Here is a 25,180-nt window from a genome sequence, read left to right as displayed (position 1 = left end):
AGAGCAGGGAAATGTGTTTTTAGAACACTTGTCCCTGCAATTGCCGGAGGGCATTAGAGATGTGATGGAGGCTCAGATCTCCCTCGAGGAGGTTGAGAGCGCTCTCAGGAGGATGGGAAAAGGGAAGGTGCCTGGGATGGATGGGCTACCGGCCGAGTTTTATCTCAAGTTTTGGGGTATACTTGGACCGGTGGTCCTAGAAGTCTTGAAGGCCATCCTGGAGACGGGGGTCCCGGGGGGATCAATGGCTGTCGGTGTGCTGTCACTTCTTTATAAGAAGGGGGAAGCAACCGACCTTGGCAACTGGCGGCCGTTGACCATGCTGTGTGTAGACTATAAACTCTTAGCAAAGGTCTTAGCAGACCGGTTGCGCACAGCCCTTCCCTACGTCGTCCACGAGGATCAGACGTGTGGGGTAGAGGGACGCTCTATTAGGTGGAACCTACAGTTGATCAGGGACTCCATCGCTTGGGTAGAAGATAGAGGGCTGCCTTTAATGGTAGCAGCGCTTGATCAGGCGAAAGCCTTTGATCGCGTGAATAGATCATTTCTATTCAGGGTGTTAGGTAGATTAGGATTTGGGGAAAAGTTTATAGGATGGATCCGTACTTTATATGTCGGAGCGGGGTGCCGGGTTAGCGTTAACAGTCACTTAGGGGACGTTTTTGACCTCTCGTCTGGGGTCAGGCAGGGATGCCCGCTCTCGGCACTCCTTTTCGTTCTGTACATGGAGCCTCTGGGGGCTGCCATTAGGGCAGACACAGGGGTGGAGGGCTTGCTGATCCCTGGAAGTGGCGGTCTCCGTGTCAAGTTGACACAGTACGCCGACGACACCTCCTTGCTGCTATGCAAGGACTCGTGCTTGATAAGGTCCCTTGCCATTTTTGGGGATTTCACCCGAGCGTCGGGGGCGGTTCTGAACCACGCGAAGTCTTCCGTTAAATTTTTCGGAAGATGGAGTGGTAGGACGGATGTGCCCGGAGGGTTATCTCTCTGTAACGGGGCCCTGAGGATTCTCGGGGTCCATTTTGAGACCTCCGGCTCAGCGACGCTGAACTGGAACATGGGCATCGCAGTGGTACAGAGGAAGCTAGCGATGTGGAGGGCTAGGTCTTTGTCTTTTTTGGGCAAGGTCCTGGTCCTCAAGGTGGATGTATTGCCATCTCTTTTGTATTTGGCGTACATCTACCCATTGCCGGCTTGTCTGAGGAGGCCTCTAGTGAGGCTAGTGTTTCAGTTCATGTGGGGTGGCAGGTACGAGTGGGTCGCCAGGGCACGCATGATCTGTCCCATCGGGGAGGGAGGTAGGGGGGTACCACATCTACCCCTCAAGCTGGACGCAATTTTTGTTTCTTTTCTGTTAGCGGAGTTTGCTCAGCCAGTACTACACCCGTCCGGTTACCTCCTGCGGGTGTTCTTCTCGTATCAGGCGAGAAGCGTAATGGTGTGGTCTAACACGGGTCCTCGGGCGGAACAGCTGCCGTGGCATTTTGGCCATGCGGCCAAGTGGTTGCGTGCGCACCCCGAGGTTGAAGTCGCCCGAGTAGGTTTAGATCACAGGCACCTGTACGAGGAGGTTAGACGGGCAGTAAGTCCAGCACCTGTAGTGGGCATCCCGGAAGTGGTCTGGGAAGGAGTGCAGGCGCGGGGTCTGGACAACAGGCTCAAGGACCTGAATTGGTTGAGCCTCCACAAGTGTTTGCCGGTGCGCTCCACCATGTACCGGCATAGCTTGGCGCGATCCCCCACCTGCCCAAGACCTTCTTGTGGCAGGGAGGAGACTGTGCGCCATGTCTTTTGGGACTGTGCCATTGCCGGAGTAGTATGGGCAAAGGCACGGGTGTTGTTAGGAAGGGTTAGAGGGGATTTCGTATTAACTTGGGCTAGATTAGAGAGAGGTGTAGGGCGAGCGAGGGGGACGGATAGGGATAGGTTTCTGCTCTGGCTTCTCATGAGCCTCTTTAAGCGGGGGCTGTGGGAAGCCAGACAGAACATGGTCACGGCAGGGAGAGATTGGGGGGTGGAAGGCATTGTGAAAGGAGATTTGAGGGGGAGGATGAAGAGGGAGGAGAGGAAGTGGGGGCAGCATGCTGCCCGGGAGAGGTGGAAGGGGGGTTTAGGGCTGGGTTTAATTTAGGATTGTAACGGGATAGATTAGGGAAGGGTAGATAGGGAAAGGTATTTTGTAGGAATGATGGGGAGGGACGATGCTCCCCTGAGGTTTTTGTTTGTGGTTTTGTTTATTAATTAAAAATGCCATTAGCTATGTTTGGATGAAAATTATAATTTTGTATTGTATGAATGGCATTTGAAAGTAATAAATTATTTTTCTAAAAAAAAAAAAATCTGTTCTTATCAGTTTAATATCTGATACGTCCCCCATCGGGGGACTACATATTAAATGGATTTTTCGAACAGGGAGTCGGAAATGGGGCTTGCTCCGTCCGCTCCACGCATCGACCCGGTATTGCAGTACCTCCGGGAACGGTGCAACACTTTTCTCCCATTGTCAAGGAAAAAGAAATACACCAAGCTATGTAAAACAGCTAGCAGAAGAAGAGAAGGAATGAAAAAAGAAGAATCATCCAAACTGAAACAAGTGCGAAGCCCCCTTCATGGGGGTCCCCCGTTTTCCCGCCATTTTACTTTAAAAAAAAACATTGGCCAGGAGTTTGTGTGTGTGTGTGTGTGTGTGTGTGTGTGTGTGTGTGTGTGTGTTTTTGAGCCCCCCCAAAAAAATACAATCACTTCACCAGGATTGTGTGTGTGTGTGTGTGTGTGTGTGTGTGTGTGTGTTTTTGAGCCCCCCCAAAAAATACAATCACTTCACCAGGATTGTCTATCTGTCTGTCTGTCTGTCTGTCTGTCTGTGACTTTTTACCCACAGCCCTCGAAAACTTGGAAGAGTGGGTTCGGGGACCACCCGCGGGGACCCGGCCTAGAGTGCACCGTGTGTGTCTCGGGCCCCGACCTCTGACTTCCATACGACTCTGGTTTCTCTTCATTACGCACAAGCCTTTCGCCTTTTACTAAAGACTTCCGTGGAGAGGAACACTTACGAGTTCAACTTATTTTTGGAAGGGCTTTGCTTCTGGCAGAGCCCGGTATCTTGTTTCAAGAGAAATTGACAGAGATGACGCCGAGACTTTTTGCTCAGGCGTTTGACTTGAAGCCGGCTGACCGACCTGCGTATTTTTTCCACTCAAAGTAGTCGCTCGGGCAATTGAGTTCAAGCCCGACGATGACTGGTGTATTTGCCGGGCATTGAACAAATAGTCGCACTAGGATTAAAGAGCTAGTGACCTAACGACGCATTAGCGACTTTTAAAAAAAAACACACCCGCCTGTCACCAGGGAAGCGTTGGGTGAGGAGGAGCCAACTTTTGCCAAACCGATGAGGTCTGCCGAGGCCCCCGGGGGCCCGGCGGGTGCAGGGGTCAATTTGTGGGTTATCGCTTCTCGGCCTTTTGGCTCAAACCAAGCGTGTGGCACGCCCGCAGTTTGATCAACGAAAGAAAAGAGAAGGTGATGGCGACGGGAGACTTTACGTCGGCCCCTTCGGCGCGACTTTTGAATACAATCCGGTTTGTCGGGAAGGAAATGGACGGAATGCAGTTCGCTATGGGAAGAAGGAGCTTCGCAAAAGATGTCATCTTTGGATTTCTTGGAGTGACGACAGAACGAATCTACTGCTACAGATATTTTCCTCTACGGAATGCTTTCGAGGTCACCTTCATGGGGGATTACCTGTGTCAGGAAGCTTGGAACAAGTGCTTGGAACACAAGGACGAAACACCGATTTCCAACTTCAATGTGGAGCCTCTGTTCGCAAGTCGGGTAAGGACCATAACTGTCTGCATGCAAAATCCGTATGTGAAAGAGCAGGATATACGATCCTTCCTGGGTAAATACTGTGATGTACTGGGGGTTGGAACAAAAGAAATGGATTATGATGGTATGTGGAATGGGAATAGAAAGTACGCTGTCCGATTCAGAACACGGACGGGAGGAATTGAGTATCCCCCAGCGTCCTTCTACATTGGCGGTGTAAAGGGGTACCTCTACTTCTATGGGCAGCCTAAAACGTGTAGGAGATGTGGAGAAGAGGGCCACATCGCAGCACTGTGCCCGAACACATTCTGTAGAAACTGTTTGGAGGCGGGTCATTTGGCAAGAGATTGTAAAAAACCCAAATCGTGTAATCTGTGTGATTCAATTGAGCACATGTTCAAAGACTGCCCAGACAGACACAAAACCTATGCAGAATCACTGCGGAACATTGAGGTGGTATTGGACGAGATCTCGAGAGACCATGCACCCGCACAGGAGAATCTCCCAAGGCCTCTTCCGGAGGCTTCTCTGAGAAAGACTCCGGGTGATGTGTCGGATCCCTACGCTTTCGGGAATCCGGTGGCAGGAACCTCTGCTCAACCAGGACAGGTGGCAATAGAGGAATCTTCACTGGGGATAATAATATCAGATACCCCAGAGGAAAGTAGAGTACAGTGGGGTGAAACAGAAGAGGATAAAGAGATGGATTGGAAAACAGTAGAGGGGAAGAGAACAGCAAAGCGGAAAGGAACAGAGGAGAGGTTGGACACCGAAAAAAACAAACAAGTAATAGAGACTTTCAGCAGGTTCGACGCTCTGGAGAATGAGGAGACGAGAGAGCAAGGAGATCCGGGTCCCGAGCTGTCCTCAGCAGGAGAGTCTCCACCAGTGCCGTTGGTCGCACCATCAGAGGAGGACAGTGAGGGCAGCGTGGATTCCCAGCCGGAGTTTGCGAGTGGCTCTATGGTGGATAGCCTGAAGTCAACAACAATGTTTCTGACCAAGGGGAAAAGAGACGGAACATAAAAGAAAATTATGTTTAATGTCCTGTCAGTTAATGCCAGGGGATTGAGAGACACTGTCAAGAGGACATCTCTGTTTTTTTCCTTAAAGGCATTGGACTTCCAGGTGTGCTTCCTTCAGGAGTGTCACCTAAAGAACACAGAGGACATCAAAAGGTTCAGCAAGGACTGGAAGGCAGGTGCTTCAGTATGGAGCATAGGCAACGTGCACTCGGACGGGGTGGGGATAATATTTAAGGATACTGGGTTTGTAATTGAGGAGGAAAGAATTATTATACCAGGGAGGCTTGTATATGTAGATGGCAGGCTGAACAACAACAAGCTTCGCCTAGTAAACGTGTACGCTCCTGCTTTAAAAGGAGAAAGGTTAGATTTCTTTAAGCATTTACCTAATGTTCTGTGCACAAATCGCATAGTGATAATGGGTGGAGATTTCAACACCTACTTAGAGGGGGAATATGATTTTACTGCACAATACTTAAAAAACGTTTTGGGTGACTACAATTTGGCAGACATATATAGGAGACATAATAAAAAAGGTATAGGGCATACATGGAGAAACTCAAGAGGAGCAAGCAAAAGACTAGATTATCTGTTTATATCCAAGACCATCCAAAGTTCGAGCTTCTTCATATATCCAAACTGGTTTTCAGATCATGACACAATTGGGGCTTCTTGTCAAGTTCAAGGGGTGGAGATAGGAAGAGGATTTTGGAAGTTAAACATGAAGGAGTTGGAGTGTGCGGAATTTAGAGCTGAGTTTACGACCTTTTATAATTCATGGAGGGATATGAAATGGGCATTTAAAAATACAGCTGAATGGTGGGAGGCGGTAAAAATCAAAATAAGGTATTTTTGTCAAATTTATAGCAAAAGGGAAAAAAAGGAAGAGCGGCATCTTGAGAAAGAATTGCAAGATGAATTACAGGCTATACATTCTGAAATAAACGAGGGTAAGCAGGTGTGTGGGGAGGAATACAGAAACATCCAAAAGAAAATAGAGCATAACATTGAAACAAAGGTCAAGAACTTTGCATTTTTGGCCAAAATAACAGAAAAAGAACAAGATGAAAAATGTTCCAAGTTTTTTTTTCAAAGTATTAAAGAAAAACAGAGAAGGTGTGCAATCTCCGAATTAGAAACAGGTAGGGGGAAAGTCACCAAAAAAGAAGATATAATGACGCATGCTCAGGAGTTCTATCAAGCTTTGTTTAAGAAAAGAGAAGTGGATAATGCAAGAGCGGAGGAATTATTAAATAATATAAGCAAAAAGCTAAATAATGAAGAAAGAACAAATTTAGAAAGAGAAGTATCCAAAAAGGAAATAGAGGAGGCATTGAAATCTCTGAAAGCTGATAAAACTCCCGGGTGTGATGGATTACCAAAAGAATTTTACTGTTGTTTTTGGGGAATCCTAGGTGAGGACTTACTGGAGGTGTATAGAGAGATCTTGGTCGATGGGATGATGCCGGAATCTATGAGGTCTGGTGTAGTAAGCTTAATATACAAGAAGGGAGAAAAAGAGCTCTTAAAAAATTGGAGGCCCATTACTTTGCTAAATGTGGACAACAAAATCTTGGGGAAAGTAATAACAAATAGACTGAAAGAGGTGATGCCTAGCCTGGTTAATGAAGACCAGACATGCGGGGTTATGAATAGGTCCGCAACATACAACCTACAGTTAACCAGGGATGTGATCGTTTGGGCCAAAGACAGAAACCTACCTTTGTGTGTGTTGAACGTTGATCAGGAGAAGGCTTTCGACAGGGTCAGTCATGACTTCCTGTTCTCAATTCTAGAAAGAATGAATTGTGGCACGATTTTTGTTAATTGGATTAAGACAATGTATAATAAAGCATACAGTAGAGTGCAAATCAATGGGTTTTTCAGCAAACCGGTACTTCAAGAAGGTGGGGTGAGACAGGGGTGCCCAATGTCACCACTACTGTACGTGCTATTTGCTGAACCACTAGCTAATGTGATAAGGAACGATAAAGGTATAGACGGGGTGCATATCCCAGGGAGTAACGGAGAAAGGGTTAGAATCGCCCAGTATGCAGACGACACCACTTTGTTCCTATGCTCTGACAGGGCGATCATACTGTTGAAAACTTATGGAGAAGCAGTGGGGTCAAAAATTAATTTGGGGAAGTCTTCTATGATGTACTGTGGCGCCTGGGAAGGGAGAACAGAGGGCAAGGGAGGCATAACTGTCTGTAAAGATGGGTTAAAAATATTAGGGGTGTATTTCTTTCAAAAGGACGGAATAAAAGAAAATTGGGAAGGAAAGATTGAAAAAGTAAAGGTAAAACTCAACATGTGGAAAAGCAGAAGGTTAACGATCAGCGGAAAGATTATGGCAATAAAAACAGATATATTACCAACTTTAATTTACCTGGCACTGGTGTTCCCAATCAATGCCAGGAGTAAAATCGTTGTGACAAGGTTGATATTTTCATTTATATGGGGTGGCTCATATGAAAGCGTAAAGAGAGAGATGATGTATGGGAAAGTATCAAAGGGAGGGAGAGACATCCCATGTTTGTCGGTGAAACTGGATTGTCTTTTCCTCAATCAGATGTGTAAAACTTTGTTGAAAGGAATACAGCATAAATCATTTTTCTTTGTTAGGATGTGGTTCGGGTCTACTTTAAGAGGGATGTTACCTTGGGACAACAGGGTTCCGAATGCAGAGGTAAAACCTGAGTATTACACGCAGGCCATATCATTTCTGAAAATACACATAAAGGAAATGGAAAGAGAGGTCTTATTAGACCACAGGAAAATTAATGAAATTATAAGGGAAAATTGGGAGCAGAGATATGAGGCTGATTTGAAAGCAGTTAATTGGGAGGGGATACAACCAAAATGGATGGATAATGAGTGCAAGGATTTGGGATGGCTGTGTGCTTTAAATAGGTTGGCCGTAAAGGAGAGGATGTATAGACACAACTGTGCAGTGAACGCAGAGTGCCCCAGGTGCAAAAAAAGCGAAACAGTAATGCATGTATTCTGGGAGTGTGGTTTTGCAAAAGATTTCTGGGGAAAGTGCGCACCTTTCATTAACATGGTCTGCAACAATATTGTTTTGAATGGTAAGAATATTGTGTATGGAGAGGAGATCCTAACATTGCCAAAGAAAGAGTTTAGAGCAGTGTGGAGTATGATCAGTTTGGGGAAGCTGGTACTGTGGGAAAAAATAAATGTTTGTATTAAAAAGGAGAAAGATACAACGGTACCAGCAGACGCCTTTTATTTGTTTGTATGGAAGTTAAGAAATGTGATTGAAATGGACAAACACGTGTATGGGGAAGACTTTTGTAAAGGCATTTGGGGAAGTGTAAAACTTGCATGAAACTGGGAAAGTATTGACGGAAAAAGAATGTCACAGTAAATTGTAAATTTTTGTATTAATAAAAAAAAAAAAAATCTGTTCTTATCAGTTTAATATCTGATACGTCCCCCATCGGGGGACTACATATTAAATGGATTTTTCGAACAGGGAGTCGGAAATGGGGCTTGCTCCGTCCGCTCCACGCATCGACCCGGTATTGCAGTACCTCCGGGAACGGTGCAACACTTTTCTCCCATTGTCAAGGAAAAAGAAATACACCAAGCTATGTAAAACAGCTAGCAGAAGAAGAGAAGGAATGAAAAAAGAAGAATCATCCAAACTGAAACAAGTGCGAAGCCCCCTTCATGGGGGTCCCCTGTTTTCCCGCCATTTTACTTAAAAAATTTAAAAAAAAAAAAAAAAAAAAAACATTGGCCAGGAGTGAGTGTGTGTGTGTGTGTGTGTGTGTTTTTGAGCCCCCCCCAAAAAATACAATCACTTCACCAGGATTGTGTGTGTGTGTGTGTGTGTGTGTGTGTGTGTGTGTGTGTGTGTTTTGAGCCCCCCCCAAAAAATACAATCACTTCACCAGGATTGTGTGTGTGTGTGTGTGTGTGTGTGTGTGTGTGTGTGTGTGTGTGTGTGTGTGTTTTGAGCCCCCCCCAAAAAATACAATCACTTCACCAGGATTGTGTGTGTGTGTGTGTGTGTGTGTGTGTGTGTGTGTGTGTGTGTGTGTGTGTGTGTGTGTGTGTTTTTGGGCCCCCCCCAAAAATACAATCACTTCACCAGGATTGTCTGTCTGTCTGTCTGTCTGTGACTTTTTACCCACAGCCCTCGAAAACTTGGAAGAGTGGGTTCGGGGACCACCCGCGGGGACCCGGCCTAGAGTGCACCGTGTGTGTCTCGGGTCCCGACCTCTGACTTCCATACGACTCTGGTTTCTCTTCATTACGCACAAGCCTTTCGCCTTTTACTAAAGACTTCCGTGGAGAGGAACACTTACGAGTTCAACGTATTTTTGGAAGGGCTTTGCTTCTGGCAGAGCCCGGTATCTTGTTTCAAGAGAAATTGACAGAGATGACGCCGAGACTTTTTGCTCAGGCGTTTGACTTGAAGCCGGCTGACCGACCGGCGTATTTTTTCCACTCAAAGTAGTCGCTCGGGCAATTGAGTTCAAGCCCGACGATGACTGGTGTATTTGCTGGGCATTGAACAAATAGTCGCACTAGGATTAAAGAGCTAGTGACCTAACGACGCATTAGCGACTTTTTTAAAAAAACACACCCGTCTGTCACCAGGGAAGCGTTGGGTGAGGAGGAGCCAACTTTTGCCAAACCGATGAGGTCTGCCGAGGCCCCCGGGGGCCCGGCGGGTGCAGGGGTCAATTTGTGGGTTATCGCTTCTCGGCCTTTTGGCTCAGATACAAGCTCGGTACTGCGGTGCCTCAAAGCTCGCTGGGTCAAAAGCCGAAGGCCGGAGGGCGTAAGAGAGAATCCAGTTCTATTGTTGCGGTGAGAACGTGGATTTACGGCCATTTTTCCGTGAGGATATGGCCACTAATAGCAGCGCAGGGTCGGTCCCCAGGACTGGACTGAAGAATACGATCTGATTTGCGTGGAAGAAGGAAGAGGAAATGAGAATGCCAAGGGATTCGTTTGGAAGAACCGTGCTGATGGGGGCCCTGAAGCTAAGAGTGTCTGAAGTGATGTGCCTGCAGGGAAACGCAATGGAGGAGGCCTACGACGTTACTTTACACACAGAAGGTATGTGTGACGTCGTAATGGATAGAGTCAAGGTGGCGGCTGAGGAGAGGCCATTGTCCTTTTTTAACATAACATGCCTGGCAAAGACAAACTTCAGGACAATCAATGTACACATGTACAATCCGCATGTTGCGGACATAGCAATAGGGGCTTTCCTGAGTAGGTTTTGTGACGTGACGTCTGGGGCGAGGTACGTGAAGGACTCGTTGGGGTTCTGGAATGGTCGCCGCCAGTTCCAGGTTCTGCTGAGGCCAGATAAAGGAGGTTTAGACGGATTCCTCCATCCCCCGGCGGTCTTTTCACTGGGCTCAGACAGGGGGATGCTTTTCTACACACGTCAACCCCCTTTTTGTAAGAAGTGTAGGGAGTATGGACACGTCACGGCTGCCTGCAGTACGGGGAAATGCCGTTTTTGTAAATCGGGGGAGCATGAGGCAAAGGACTGTAGGGAGCCGAAGGAGTGCCACGGGTGTGGTAGTAGGCTGCACCTGTTCCGAGACTGCCCGTCCCGTCGGCAGTCATATGCCGAGGCGGCGGCGGGGAGGAAGGAAGGAGGGGATTCTGCGGAGGAACAACTGGAGAAAAAGGACCCTGGGTCTAGGGAGAAAGACTCAGAGAGGAAGGAGCAGGAGAGAATGTCCTCACCAACGCCCACTCCACGAGCCAGGGCCAGGAAAGAGGTGGCATCAGGGCCGTCAGTGGAAGGAGGTGAGGGGTCCGCTATCAAGCAGCCGGAGGTGGAGGCGGGTGGCGGAATGGAGGAGATGGGCTCATCACTTGATGGGGTGGAGGGGCTTGGGGCCCTGGTAGAAATGGTTGAAAACCTTCCTGTGTTGGGGTCAAGGGCAGGGGAGTGGGCCTCAGACTCTGGGGTGCTGCTGGAGCTCAGGCAGGATGGGAAGGAACCATCAGTAGGGAGGGTGATCCCGGAGCTGGAGCAGGAACCCTACATCGGCAAAAAGAAGAGGACGAAGCGAAAGGGTGATGTGCAGAAAGAGGTGGGAGGCTTAGGGGAAGGGACAGGCAAGCGTGCGATGGGGGTTAACCTCTTGGGGCTAGGTGGGACGCTAGCGTGCCACCCGTGGTGCACTCCATCAACAGCAGGTGCATTTCAAGAGCGGCAAATTTGAATCCAAATAAATGTCAAAATTCAAATTTTTCAAAAATACAACTATGTTACACCATTTGAAAGATAAACATCTCCTTAATCTAACCACGTTTTACGATTTCAAAAAGGTTTTACGGCGAAAGCATAAATTTAGAGTATGTTAGGACAGTACATTTACAAGAGTTGTGTGTAATGTGTTGTCAAGTCAAAGACAGGGTCACCAAAACCATAAAACCAGCTAAAATGATACACTAACCTTTTACAATCTCCATCAGATGACACTCCTAGGACATTATGTTAGACAATGCATGCATTTTTAGTTCTATCAAGTTCATATTTATATACAAAAACAGCGTTTTACTATGGCATTGATGTTGAGGAAATCGTTTCCCTCCAATAACCGGCAGTCAAGTCAGCGTCACAAATTAAATAATTAAAATTAGAAAACATTGGTAAAATATTATATTGTCATTTAAAGAATTATAGATTTACATCTTTTGAACGCAATCAACTTGCCAGATTTAAAAATAACCTTACTGGGAAATCACACTTTGCAATAATCTGAGCACTGTGCCCAGAAAAATACGCGTTGCGATACAGACTAGACGTCATGTTGGGGAGATCTAAAATCGAAAATACTATGTAAATAATCCATTACCTTTGATTCTCTTCATCAGATGTCACTTCCAGGTATCACAGGTCCATAACGAATGTAGTTTTGTTCAAAAAAGCTCATCATTTATGTCCAAAAATCTCCGTCTCGTTAGCACATGATGTAAGCCAGCCGGACTTCTCGTCATGAACGAGGGGAAAAAATATATTTCCGTTCGTTCAAACATGTCAAACGTTGTATAGCATAAATCATTAGGGCCTTTTTTAACCAGAACATGAATAATATTCAAGGTGGACGAATGCATAGCCTTTTATAACGTATTGGAACGAGGGTACCCAACATGAAGTAGCGCGCCAGGTGTCTAATGGGACATCACCGTTCCATGGCTCTTGTTCGGTCAGATCTCCCTCCAGAAGACTCAAAACACTTTGTAAAGGCTGGTGACATCTAGTGGAAGCAATAGGAAGTGCCAAAATATTCCTAAACCCCTGTGTTTTTCAATGGGATAGGTTTAAACTCAATACAACACATCAGGTATCCACTTCCTGTCAGAAAATGTCTCAGGGTTTTGCCTGCCAAATGAGTTCTGTTATACTCACAGACACCATTCAAACAGTTTTGGAAACTTTAGAGTGTTTTCTATCCATATATAATAAGTATATGCATATTCTAGTTACTGGGTAGGATTAGTAACCAGATTAAATCGGGTACATTTTTTTTATCCAGACGTGCAAATGCTGCCCCCTAGACCCAACAGGTTAAAGACAGTGCCGCTGAAGTGGCCCCCCTGTCCTCACAGGGCTCATCCCTCCCTTTACCCCTAGAGGAAATGGACATGACGGCCTCTACTCTCTCTCTGCATCCTGGGGATGGAGGGTCGCAAGGCTGTTCAGAGAAGCCGGAAACCTCCATCCCCAACCCTTTCCCGGCTTCGTGGGCAGATGACTTGGGGGTCTTAGAGGAAGGGGGAAACGGAGTGTCCCAAGTTGTGTGCGAGCAGGTGGTCTCATCTGAGGAGGACCTGTATCCTTCGGACGAGGGGAGCATTTTTGTTTCCCTGTCGGAGGAGATGGAGCAGGGGAGCATCGGGTGAGCCTCTTGTTTTGTTTTTGTTATTAGTAGGTTGTTGTTAATGTTTTCATTATGGATAAAATTACTTTTGTTAGTTTAAATGTAAGGGGTTTGAGGGATAGGATAAAAAGAAGGGCGGTTTTTAGTTATTTAGAGGGTGTGGGATTTGATTTTTGTTTTTTACAGGAGGTTCACCTAAGGGATGGGGGGGATGTTGTGAGGTTTAAGAGGGAGTGGGATAAAGGGGAATCAGTTTGGGGTATAGGGGGGGTTCACTCTTCGGGGGTAGGGATCTTGTTTGGGAATAGGGAGGTAAAGGTTGAGGATACTTTTGTTGTTATGCAGGGGAGGGTTTTGGGGGTGGATGTCACATTAAGAGATTGTAGGTATAGATTAGTTGGGGTGTACGGACCACAGGTGGCGGCAGACAGGAGGGAGATGGTGGACTGTCTGACGCCCCTGTGTGTCACAAATAGGCAGTTGGTGATAGGGGGGGACTTTAATATAGATTTAGGGGTAGGGGGGGACAGCAGTGCAGGCGCCATCACCGGGCTAATGGCTTGCCATGGTCTGGTTGATGGTGGCCTGCACACTGCTCCGAAAATGGCCGGTCCCACATGGCGCAACTCCAGGGGGGTTGCGCGGAGGCTTGACTATATTTTTCTATCCAGGTCCTTGGGTCAGTTGTCTGGTCGGCTGTTGCCTGTGTTCTTTTCAGATCACGACGGGGTGCTCCTGCAGGTGAGTTCTCCAGTCTGCCTCTTCGGTAGGGGGTTTTGGAAGTTAGATCGGGAGGTGCTGGATGAGCAAGCCTTTGTTAATGCCTTTATTGGTGTGTTTCGGGGGCTTGAGGGCCTCCGGTCCATGTGCGAGGGGGTATTGGAGTGGTGGGACTTAGTCAAGGTAAGGATTAGGATCTTTATTATAGGATATTAAGAGGAGAAAAAGGGAGGAAAGGAGGGAGGTGGATCATATCCATAGGTTGCTCGAACTCGAGTACGAGGCAGGCAACCTCGGCGGGTCGGTCGACTGGGAGAGATCCACTGCCCTGAAGGCGCAACTCAGGGAGCTGCAGGAGCGGAAGGCTCGAGCTTTCCTGGAGTGTGCGCATAGCGGCTTTTTAGAACATAACGAGACTTGTTCCACAATGTTCTTTAAGTCGGTTAGGGATAGACAGAGTAGAAAGGTAATGTACGGGGTTAGGAAAGAAGATGGTAGTGTAGCTAGAGAGCCGGAGGAGATGGTCAGAGTAACAACTGATCATTTCCGAAGTTTCTTTAAGGAGAGGGAAGTAGATGTAGAGCAGGGAAATGTGTTTTTAGAACACTTGTCCCGGCGATTGCCGGAGGACATTAGAGAAGCGATGGAGGCTCAGATCTCCCTAGAAGAGGTTGAGAGCGCCCTTAGGAGGATGGGAAAAGGGAAGGTACCTGGGATGGATGGGCTGCCGGCCGAGTTTTACCTCAAGTTTTGGGGGATACTCGGACCGGTGGTCCTCGAAGTCTTGAAGGCCATTCTCGAGACGGGGTTCCCAGGGGGATCAATGACCGTCGGTGTGCTGTCACTTCTTCACAAGAAGGGGGACGCCACAGACCTTGGCAACTGGCGGCCATTGACCATGCTGTGTGTAGACTACAAGATACTTGCAAAGGTCCTAGCGGATCTGTTGCGCACAGCCCTTCCCTACGTCGTTCATGAGGATCAGACGTGCGGGGTAGAGGGCCGCTCTATCAGGTGGAACCTGCAGTTGATTAGGGACTCCATCGCTTGGGTAGAAGATAGAGGTCTGCCTTTAATGGTAGCAGCGCTTGATCAGGCGAAAGCCTTTGATCGCGTGAATAGATCTTTTCTTTTCAGAGTATTAGGTAGATTAGGATTTGGGGAAAAGTTCATAGGATGGATCCGTACTTTATATGTCGGAGCGGGGTGCCGGGTTAGCGTAAACGGTCACATGGGTGACGTTTTTGACCTCTCGTCAGGGGTCAGGCAGGGGTGCCCGCTCTCGGCTCTCCTCTTCGTACTGTACATGGAGCCTCTGGGGGCTGCCATTAGGGCAGACACAGGGGTGGAAGGCTTGTTAATCCCTGGAAGTGGCGGTCTGCGCGTTAAGGTGACGCAGTACGCCGACGACACTTCCTTGCTGCTTTGCAAGGACTCGTGCTTGACAAGGTCCCTTGCCATTATTGGGGACTTCACCCGAGCGTCGGGAGCGGTTCTTAACCACGCAAAGTCTTCCGTTAAGTTTTTCGGAAGATGGCGTGGTAGGACGGATGTGCCCGGGGGGTTATCTCTCTGTAACGGGGCCCTGAAGATTCTCGGGGTTCATTTTGAGACCTCCGACTCAGCGACGCTGAACTGGAACATGGGCATCGCAGTGGTACAGAGGAAGCTAGCGATGTGGAGGGCTAGGTCGTTGTCTTTTGTAGGCAAGGTCCTGGTCCTCAAGGTGGATGTATTGCCGTCTCTTTTATATTTGGCGTACATCTACCCATTGCCGGCTTGTCTGAGGAGGCCTCTAGTGAGGCTAGTGTTTCAGTTCATGTGGGGTGGCAGGTACGAGTGGGTCGCCAGGGCACGCATGCTTTGCCCCATCGGGGAGGGAGGTAGGGGGGTACCACACTTCCCCCTCAAGCTGGACTCAATTTTTGTTTCTTTTTTGTTGACAGAGCTTGCTCATCCGGTAGTACATCCGTCCGGTTACCTCCTGCGGGTGTTCTTCTCATACCAGGCGAGAAGCGTAATGGTGTGGTCTAACACGGGTCCTCGGGCGGAACAGCTGCCGTGGCACTTTGGTCACGCGGCCAAGTGGTTACGTGCGCACCCCGAGGTTGAAGTTGCCCGAGTAGGTTTAGACCACAAGCACCTGTACGAGGAGGTCAGACAGGGAGGGTGTCCGACACCTGTGGTGGGTATCCCGGAAGTGGTCTGGGAGGGAGTGCAGGCGCGGGGTCTGGACAACAGGCTCAAGGACCTGAATTGGTTGAGCCTCCATAAGTGTTTGCCGGTGCGTTCCATTATGTACCGGCATAGCTTGGCGCGATCCCCCACCTGCCCAAGACCATCTTGTGGCGGGGAGGAGACAGTGCGCCATGCCTTTTGGGACTGTGCCTTTGCCGGAGTAGTGTGGGCTAGGGCACGGGTGTTGTTAGGTAAGGTAAGAGGGGATTTTATTTTGTCGTGGGCTCGGGTAGAGAGAGGAGTAGGGAGAGCGAGGGGGACGGAAAGGGACAGATTTCTACTATGGCTTCTCATAAGCCTCTTTAAACGGGGGCTGTGGGAAGCCAGACAGAACATGGTAAAGACAGGGAGAGATTGGGGAGTGGAGGGGATAGTGAGGAGGGTGGAAGAAAATGTGAGGGGGAGGATGAAGAGGGAGGAGAGGAAGTGGGGGCAGCATGCAGCCCGGGAGAGGTGGAAGGGGGGTTTAGGACTGTGGTAAAGGGAATAGGGAAACGGAATAAGATAGGTATGGGGAGATAGGGAAATATAGAGATTTAGGAATCTAGTTTATGTCGGTGTTGAGGGGGAGGGAAGATGCTCCCCTGATTTGTAATTTGGGTTTCATTTGTTTTGAAATTTCAAATGCCTTGTGTTGAGTTTAATGGAAGTGATGATTATGATTGTTGATGGTTTGTTTATTATGCTTATGTTTTTGAACAGTAATAAAATCTTTTAATCATCATCTGTTCTTATCAGTTTAATATCTGATACGTCCCCCATCGGGGGACTACATATTAAATGGATTTTTCGAACAGGGAGTCGGAAATGGGGCTTGCTCCGTCCGCTCCACGCATCGACCCGGTATTGCAGTACCTCCGGGAACGGTGCAACACTTTTCTCCCATTGTCAAGGAAAAAGAAATACACCAAGCTATGTAAAACAGCTAGCAGAAGAAGAGAAGGAATGAAAAAAGAAGAATCATCCAAACTGAAACAAGTGCGAAGCCCCCTTCATGGGGGTCCCCCGTAAAAAAAAAATAAAAAAAAAAACATTGGCCAGGAGTGTGTGTGTGTGTGTGTGTGTGTGTGTTTTTGAGCCCCCCCAAAAAAATACAATCACTTCACCAGGATTGTGTGTGTGTGTGTGTGTGTGTGTGTGTGTTTTTGAGCCCCCCCCAAAAAAATACAATCACTTCACCAGGATTGTGTGTGTGTGTGTGTGTGTGTGTGTGTGTGTGTGTGTGTGTGTGTGTGTTTTGACCCCCCCCCCAAAAATACAATCACTTCACCAGGATTGTGTGTGTGTGTGTGTGTGTTTTTGAGCCCCCCCCAAAAATACAATCACTTCACCAGGATTGTCTATCTGTCTGTCTGTCTGTGACTTTTTACCCACAGCCCTCGAAAACTTGGAAGAGTGGGTTCGGGGACCACCCGCGGGGACCCGGCCTAGAGTGCACCGTGTGTGTCTCGGGCCCCGACCTCTGACTTCCATACGACTCTGGTTTCTCTTCATTACGCACAAGCCTTTCGCCTTTTACTAAAGACTTCCGTGGAGAGGAACACTTACGAGTTCAACGTATTTTTGGAAGGGCTTTGCTTCTGGCAGAGCCCGGTATCTTGTTTCAAGAGAAATTGACAGAGATGACGCCGAGACTTTTTGCTCAGGCGTTTGACTTGAAGCCGGCTGACCGACCTGCGTATTTTTTCCACTCAAAGTAGTCGCTCGGGCAATTGAGTTCAAGCCCGACGATGACTGGTGTATTTGCCGGGCATTGAACTAATAGTCGCACTAGGATTAAAGAGCTAGTGACCTAACGATGCATTAGCGACTTTAAAAAAAAAACACACCCGCCTGTCACCAGGGAAGCGTTGGGTGAGGAGGAGCCAACTTTTGCCAAACCGATGAGGTCTGCCGAGGCCCCCGGGGGCCCGGCGGGTGCAGGGGTCAATTTGTGGGTTATCGCTTCTCGGCCTTTTGGCTCAGATCAAGTGTAGTTACCTTGTCAGTGCTGCACTTGATCAGAGAAGCGATCGTAGGCCGGAGGGCGCCCGGGAAATTGTGTTATTTATTTTTGTCAAATCATTATTTATTGTCATTATTGTTGTTTTTTTTGTCTCACCCTTGTTTATTCTTTGTCCTGGGTTAGGTGGTGGTTTTGGTGGTGGACTACAGGTGCACCAGCACCTGTAGGGTGAGTTTAAAGGCCCTCTGGTCTTTTTTCCTTAGTTATTTAATTTATTTGTGTTTTTCCCCTGCTTGTCCTGTTTTGCATCTCTCCTCCCCTGTGTATCCTATAGTCCCCTCCTTAGCTCCTCCCATTGTCTTCAGTTGTGTGTTGTCTGCTAGCTGGGGTGGCTTTCTGGCTTGTCGGCCTGCTAGCTTTAGCTTGGCCTGCTAGCCTCCCGGCCCCTTAGGCGTGGCAGGCATTGTTTGACTGTTTTTTTTTTTCTTTACCCCCATCCCCTTTGTATCCTTAGTTTTTTTCTGTTTCTTGTTATTTGTGTTGCCAACTGAGGGACCTTTTGCTGGCTAGCCTGCTAGCTGGTTAGCATAGCCTGGCCTGCTGGTGAGGCCTGCTAGCCTTCGTGTCCCTCAAGTTTGGGCAGGTGTTTGTTAGTCAGTGTGTCCTTTTTTCTCCCTTACCCCCCTTGTTCCCCTTTTACTTTAATTAATTTGTTTTGTTAGTCTTGTGCATTGTTAGTCTTACCCCCTAGTTTGTCTTCCCTTTTGGTTGGTGTGCCGTGTTTGTTTTTGTTGTAAGGCCTCTTGGCTGGTGGGCCTGCCAGCTGGTAGGCTTAGCCTGGCCTGCTGGCGGGGCCTGCTAGCTTTCTAGCCTTAGTTTGGTTGTGTGGTTTATTTTTTGTCTCTCACTTTTGTGCCTCCCCCTCTTGTGGAAAATATAAAACAAAAAATTCCCCTCCTAGTGTTCCTTCCCATTGTTAATAAGATTAGTTTGGTGCTGTGCTAGATAGGTTGTTGTGTGTCCCGTGGTGCTGGTAGGCCCGGTTAGCTTAGTCTGGCCGAGCCCGCCAGCTTTCTCGGGTGTCTTACACCCCTTTCCTTCTTCCCAACCCCCACTCCCAACCCCCTCCCCCCCCCCCTTCCTTTCCCTCCCTTTTTTCCCTTCCCCTCCCCCCCTTTTTTACCGGTGTTGGGCTGTAAAGGGAGTGGGCCTCCATCATGTCAGCAGCACAGGTTGGCATGAGGAGGCACCATGCAGTGCGCCTCCTCTTAAAGGAGAAGGGAGGGAAAATAATGGAGTTATCCCGATTGGATTTCTCCAGAAAATTCCTCGCAGGTAAACTGCATCTTAGCCCTTCCCTATGGGAAGGGCTTCGATGTCAGTTTTGCCAACGCCAGCTTCCTGCGGGAGTTCTGGGGGCAACTCCAGAACTCCCTGAACATCCAGGGGTCCCTCACAGCCATGTTTGAGGTGACCAAGCTGACGGATAATAGCATTAAAACCGTTATTATCCGTATGTACAATGAAACCGTACAGCCGGAGGACGTTGCAGTATGGCTGGGCAGGTACTGCAACGTGAAGGGGCCCTTGGTCCAGGTGAAGGATCCCGATGGGATCTGGACAGGGGCCTGGAGGGTGACTGTCCAGCAGAGGGAGGACCCTGGGGGCTATGGTGGGTTGAAAGCCATCCCATCCACCATAGTCCTCGGAGAGAATAGAGGCCATGTTCACTACCAGGACCAGCCCAAGCTGTGCCGTAAGTGTGGTGAACATGGCCACCTGGCAGAGGCCTGTAAAAAGGTCGTCTGCATGAAGTGCCGGGAGGTGGGCCACCGCTATGAGGAGTGCACGAACGGAAGGTCGTGCAACCTCTGTGGCGAGCGGTCCCACCTCATCCGCGGCTGCCCCTTCTCCTGGGCCAATAAGGTCAGGGCCGAAAGGAGGGAGAGGGAGACGGCGGCCGCGGACCGGACTTCTGAGCGCCAAGGGGAGGGAACGGCAGTTGCCGAGGAGGTGGTGGTGGAGCCGGTGGTGGTTGAGAATGTAGTGGTGGAGCTGGTGGTAGTGGAGGGCGCGGAAGGTGCAGTGGTGGAAAAAGTGGGAGGAGAGGACAACCCCCCCCCCCCCCCCAATCCCCCTGCCCCAGATTAATGTGACCCCTGAAGGAGAAAGGGCCGAGAAAGACGGCCCCGGAGAGATCTTGAGTGAGAACTCCCCAAGTGGGTCAGACAGTATGGAGACTGTGTCGGAAAGAGATATGGGAGAGGGGGTGGAGATTCTGGAGGAACACCTCCCCCCACGAAAAAGAAATGCGGAGGAGCTCTCCGACCCCGAACAAGGCGATGAGAAAAAGGGCAAGGTGGAATGGGAGAGCTCCCAGGGGGAGGAAGAACACAGAACCTTCCCCCCCAACTCCCCCAACACAATCTCCTTTTTAAGTCCGGTTTTAACCTCCTCTCCCTGCCATCCCCCGTTACCCCGGCGGGAGAGAGAGGAAGTACCAGAAAAATAACCTCCTTTCAACTGTTTAAATGCCTTTTCATTTAGCATTGTTTTTACTCACCCTTTTATGGCTTTTAACATCACCACTATAAATGTGAGAAGTATAAAAACAGAAATAAGAGCACAGTCGGTTTTATCCTTTTTAGAAAGGTTTAATTCAGATGTGTTTTTATTACAGGAGTGTGGTCTACCCTTTTTATCCTCTTATAGGAAATGGGAGGACAAGTGGCAGCATGGGCCCTCCATTTGGAGTGGCTCAAATTTTAATAAAAATGACGGTGTTGCCATTTTAATCAAGACCCCACATGTGGTGGTGAGGGGGAGCACGGTGGTGGTAGGTTGGCGCGCTCTTTTAGCCAATTGTACTTTTATGGGGAGGGATTTTAACATGCTAAATGTGTATGGTTTTAACGATAAACATGACCGGTGCGCACTTTTAGAAGACTTGCAGTCCCACATGCTAGGGAGGGATCCTCTAGTGGTGGGGGGGGATTTTAATTGTGTTTTAAATAGAGCAGACAGGAGAGGGGCGGGAGAGGATTTTAAGGTAGATAGGTCAAGTGTTTTATTGCAAGGGCTGTGCAGGGATTTTAAACTGACTGACTGTTTTAAAACCCTGCATCCAAGAGAGGAGGGCTTCACCTGGACCAGTGGTGACGGCACCAGAGCCTCTCGCATTGACTATCTGTTTACCCGGGACTGCCCCCCAACTGATGCTAGAATAACCCCTGCCTTTTTCTCAGATCACGTAATGCTGACGTGCACCCTTTCACTAACTTCGGGTGTGACTGTGGGAAGAGGGCCCTGGAAATTGAACTGTTCCCTTTTAGAAGATGATAGAGTAGTTAGCCAGTACAGGGAGCAGTTCAGCCAGTGGCAGACGCTACAGGACTTCTTTGACACACGAGCACAATGGTGGGAAATGGTGAAGGGTAGGACGAGGACTTTCTTTAGAGAGATAGGAAAGAAGAAAAGCAAAGAAAAAGATAGACGCATGGTGGGACTGCAAAAGCGACTGGAAAGATATTTTAACCTTGGCCAACAGGGCTTTGATTTTAACTATGAAATTAAAGAAGTAAAAAAGGAAATGGCACTTTTAGCTGAACAGAAAAGTAAGGGGGTTATTTTAAGAAGTAAGGAGAGGGAATTAGAAGAGGGGGAGAAGTGTACAAGGTACTTTTTTAAGAAAATAGTTAGTAAGGGTAGGACAATGACAGGTTTAAAAAATAAAGATGGGTTTTTAAAAACAGACACAGAGGGAATGAAAGAAGTAGTCGAGGATTTTTATGGGGAACTGTTTGGGGAAAAAGTTGTATGTGAGGAAACCATGGGGGACGTTTTAACATACATTGACAAGATTTTACCCAACACAGACGACCTGACAAAAGACTTGACGAGGACAGAAATTGACCAAGGACTGAAACATTTTAAGAGGGGTAAATCACCGGGGGAGGACGGCCTCCCTTTGGAGTTTTATCTGACCTTTTGGGATGTTTTAGCCGATGAACTTCTGACTGTTTTTACTGACTTTGAATACCTCGACAGACTACCTGACAGTTTTAGAGTGGGGATCGTGACTCTTTTATATAAGAAAAACGACAGGACGGACCTGAAGAACTGGAGACCGATAACCCTTTTAAATTTTGATTGTAAACTTTTTACCAAGGTTTTAACACTCAGAATGTCTTCTGTCTTAGGGGAGGTGATCCACCCGGATCAAACCTGTGCCATTCCCGGAAGGAAGATCACGGACAGCCTGATACTGATCCGAGATGCCATCTGTTATGCGAGAGACAGAAACATGCGGCTTGTAGTCCTAAATTTAGATTTTGAAAAAGCCTTTGATCGGGTCTCGCACCAGTACCTCTTTAAGGTACTGCAAAAAATGGGTTTCCCGGACAGGTTTTTAGCTTGGGTGGGACTGCTGTACGGGGATATCACCAGCAAAATCCTTGTAAATGGGCATCTGTCAAAAGCAGTGGGAGTACACTGCGGCGTCCGTCAGGGCTGTCCGTTATCTCCCCTTCTGTTTGTGGCCGGCATTGAACCACTGGCACAGGTCTTGAGAAGGGACCAACGGATCAGTGGGGTGGGTATCCCGGGGAGTGGGGGGATGACCGCCAAGTGCGTTTTTTACATGGACGACGTCAACATTTTATGCACCGACCTTTTATCCGTCGACAGGACCCTGGACAGGACTGACTGGTACGGACGAGCCTCTGGGGCGAGACTGAACAGAGACAAGACAGAGGCCCAATTTTTCGGACCGTGGGCAGACCCAGACTTGACCAGACTACCACTGACTGTGAAAACGACGGACATAAGGGTACTCGGGGTAAAGTTTGACAGGGAGGGAGGAGGGAGAGGTAATTGGAGTGGGATCCTGGGGACAGTAAGACAGAGACTGGGATTTTGGGGACTACGACAGCTGACTTTTGAGGGCAAGGTTTTAATCATTAAAGCAGTGATTTTACCTGTGCTTTTATTAATCAGTTCTGTTTTTATCCCCCCTAGGAGAACTCTTTTAGCCCTGGAGCGGATGCTGTTTTACTTCTTGTGGGGGAGCAAGTGGGAGAGGCTGAGGAGGGAGGTGGTCAAGAGGCCCAGGTCCAAGGGGGGGAAAGGCTTGCCTGACCTCTACTTGTTCCTGGGCAGCCGCTACACAGCGTTACATCTTACTCTTGCCACCTCCCCGGCCACCAATAAGACCCAGGCCCTCGCAAGGTTCTGGCTGGGATCTTACCTCAGGTCTCTGAGGCTGATCCCAGTCGACCTGCGAGCCCCAGTCTCTTTCCTGCTTCCCACACACTACGCCCAGCTCCAGAAGTTTTTAAGACATTTTAAATTGGAAAAAGAAGCAGTCACAGTTTTAACTAAACATCGCTCTCTTCTCTCTCTTGTGCAGGATCGGGAACCAGTGTGTCCAGTGCGCGGGCTTGCTATAGGCGAGCCCACAATGGTTTGGCGTAATGTGGCCCATCCTGCTCTCCTGAATCAGCACCGGGACCTGTCCTGGATGGTCGCCCATGAGATCCTCCCGGTCAGGGCCGTCATGCACTCCCGGGGCATGGCGAGGACATCCGCGTGCCCCCGTACAGGCTGTGGCCAAGAGGAGTCGGTGAGGCCGAAGGCCTATTCCACCAAAGGCCTTCACCAAGCTCTGGCCCACCCTCACGTGTCTGAAGGCAGCACTGTGGTCCTCCCGCAATCTGCTGGTAGCGAAACAGGTCAACACCACCCCCCAGGCAGTGGCCATGGTAGCCACAGAAGCCCTGGGGTGGTACAGAAGGAAGGGGGCCTCGACCCCAGGCGAAGGGTCCCCCACAACACCCAAGGTCCCTGCGGCCACGGCCTGACAGCGCTGCGGCGCCTAGGGCGATGCACCTAGGGGAGGTATCTCCTCTGGGCCCCGAAGGACGGGACGGTGATCGATTCGGAAGAGCAGGAGGAGGCAAGTTTGATAAGGACTCACCCCGCTCCTGTACAAGGGACCGAAGACAGCTTTTTAACAAGTGACTTTTTAAATACATTTTTTATGTCTTAAAAATGTTTTTCTTTTTTAAATCATTTGTACACATTTTAAATGGCTTTTACAGATTTGATGTTTTATACAACGAAAAGTACTTTCATTAATGGTTGTTTTTATTGGTGTAAACAACATGTACTTTTTAACAAATTCAAATGTAATTCAAATGCTGTGTTTTATGCCTCCATGCTGTTTGTTTGTGTATAAATGATGTAAAAATATAAATATGAGCTGTTTTTAAAGGAACTGTGACAATAAAACTTTTCCAAAAGAAAAAAATCTGTTCTTATCAGTTTAATATCTGATACGTCCCCCATCGGGGGACTACATATTAAATGGATTTTTCGAACAGGGAGTCGGAAATGGGGCTTGCTCCGTCCGCTCCACGCATCGACCCGGTATTGCAGTACCTCCGGGAACGGTGCAACAATTTTCTCCCATTGTCAAGGAAAAAGAAATACACCAAGCTATGTAAAACAGCTAGCAGAAGAAGAGAAGGAATGAAAAAAGAAGAATCATCCAAACTGAAACAAGTGCGAAGCCCCCTTCATGGGGGTCCCCCGTTTTCCCGCCATTTTACTTAAAAAAAAAAAAACATTGGCCAGGAGTGTGTGTGTGTGTGTGTGTGTGTGTGTTTTTGAGCCCCCCCCAAAAAATACAATCACTTCACCAGGATTGTGTGTGTGTGTGTGTGTGTGTGTGTGTGTGTGTGTGTGTGTGTGTGTGTGTTTTTGAGCCCCCCCCCAAAAAATACAATCACTTCACCAGGATTGTGTGTGTGTGTGTGTGTTTTTGAGCCCCCCCCCAAAATACAATCACTTCACCAGGATTGTCTGTCTGTCTGTCTGTCTGTCTGTCTGTGACTTTTTACCCACAGCCCTCGAAAACTTGGAAGAGTGGGTTCGGGGACCACCCGCGGGGACCCGGCCTAGAGTGCACCGTGTGTGTCTCGGGCCCCGACCTCTGACTTCCATACGACTCTGGTTTCTCTTCATTACGCACAAGCCTTTCGCCTTTTACTAAAGACTTCCGTGGAGAGGAACACTTACGAGTTCAACGTATTTTTGGAAGGGCTTTGCTTCTGGCAGAGCCCGGTATCTTGTTTCAAGAGAAATTGACAGAGATGACGCCGAGACTTTTTGCTCAGGCGTTTGACTTGAAGCCGGCTGACCGACCTGCGTATTTTTTCCACTCAAAGTAGTCGCTCGGGCAATTGAGTTCAAGCCCGACGATGACTGGTGTATTTGCCGGGCATTGAACTAATAGTCGCACTAGGATTAAAGAGCTAGTGACCTAACGATGCATTAGCGACTTTAAAAAAAAAACACACCCGCCTGTCACCAGGGAAGCGTTGGGTGAGGAGGAGCCAACTTTTGCCAAACCGATGAGGTCTGCCGAGGCCCCCGGGGGCCCGGCGGGTGCAGGGGTCAATTTGTGGGTTATCGCTTGTCGGCCTTTTGGCTAAGTTCAAGTTTGGTACTGCGGTGCCGTAACCCCTTAGTCA

The 25,180-nt window shown here is 48.5% G+C and overlaps 1 protein-coding gene, 5 non-coding genes and 3 pseudogenes across 6 annotated transcripts; all 9 read left to right on the top strand.

Annotated features, from left to right (window-relative positions):
• Positions 1–2,321: 2,321 nt before the first annotated feature.
• On the top strand, positions 2,322–2,498 carry LOC123736325 (uncharacterized; annotated as a pseudogene).
• Positions 2,499–2,985: 487 nt separating this feature from the next.
• LOC123736330 (U5 spliceosomal RNA) lies at positions 2,986–3,102 on the top strand. The gene has a single exon (XR_006766059.1). It is a non-coding gene; the product is annotated as a U5 spliceosomal RNA (small nuclear RNA).
• Positions 3,103–8,250: 5,148 nt separating this feature from the next.
• Positions 8,251–8,435, top strand: LOC123730696 (U2 spliceosomal RNA). The gene has a single exon (XR_006762126.2). It is a non-coding gene; the product is annotated as a U2 spliceosomal RNA (small nuclear RNA).
• Positions 8,436–9,119: 684 nt separating this feature from the next.
• On the top strand, positions 9,120–9,236 carry LOC123730640 (U5 spliceosomal RNA). Its single transcript, XR_006762075.1, has one exon. It is a non-coding gene; the product is annotated as a U5 spliceosomal RNA (small nuclear RNA).
• Positions 9,237–16,412: 7,176 nt separating this feature from the next.
• On the top strand, positions 16,413–16,580 carry LOC123736328 (uncharacterized; annotated as a pseudogene).
• A 597-nt stretch (positions 16,581–17,177) lies between these two features.
• Positions 17,178–17,294, top strand: LOC123730646 (U5 spliceosomal RNA). The gene has a single exon (XR_006762081.1). It is a non-coding gene; the product is annotated as a U5 spliceosomal RNA (small nuclear RNA).
• Positions 17,295–20,217: 2,923 nt separating this feature from the next.
• LOC123724050 (transposon TX1 uncharacterized 149 kDa protein) lies at positions 20,218–25,086 on the top strand. Its single transcript, XM_082968840.1, is given in 2 exon segments — positions 20,218–23,273; positions 23,275–25,086. Coding segments are annotated over 2 exon segments (3,288 nt in total). The 3' UTR covers positions 23,507–25,086.
• On the top strand, positions 23,933–24,108 carry LOC123730571 (uncharacterized; annotated as a pseudogene).
• LOC123730642 (U5 spliceosomal RNA) lies at positions 24,652–24,768 on the top strand. The gene has a single exon (XR_006762077.1). It is a non-coding gene; the product is annotated as a U5 spliceosomal RNA (small nuclear RNA).
• Positions 25,087–25,180: the final 94 nt, after the last annotated feature.

Source organism: Salmo salar, chromosome 25, assembly GCF_965601325.2.
Source record: "Salmo salar chromosome 25, fSalSal1, whole genome shotgun sequence".
Classification (NCBI taxonomy): domain Eukaryota; kingdom Metazoa; phylum Chordata; class Actinopteri; order Salmoniformes; family Salmonidae; genus Salmo; species Salmo salar.
This window is presented reverse-complemented; position numbering and strand designations above follow the sequence as displayed.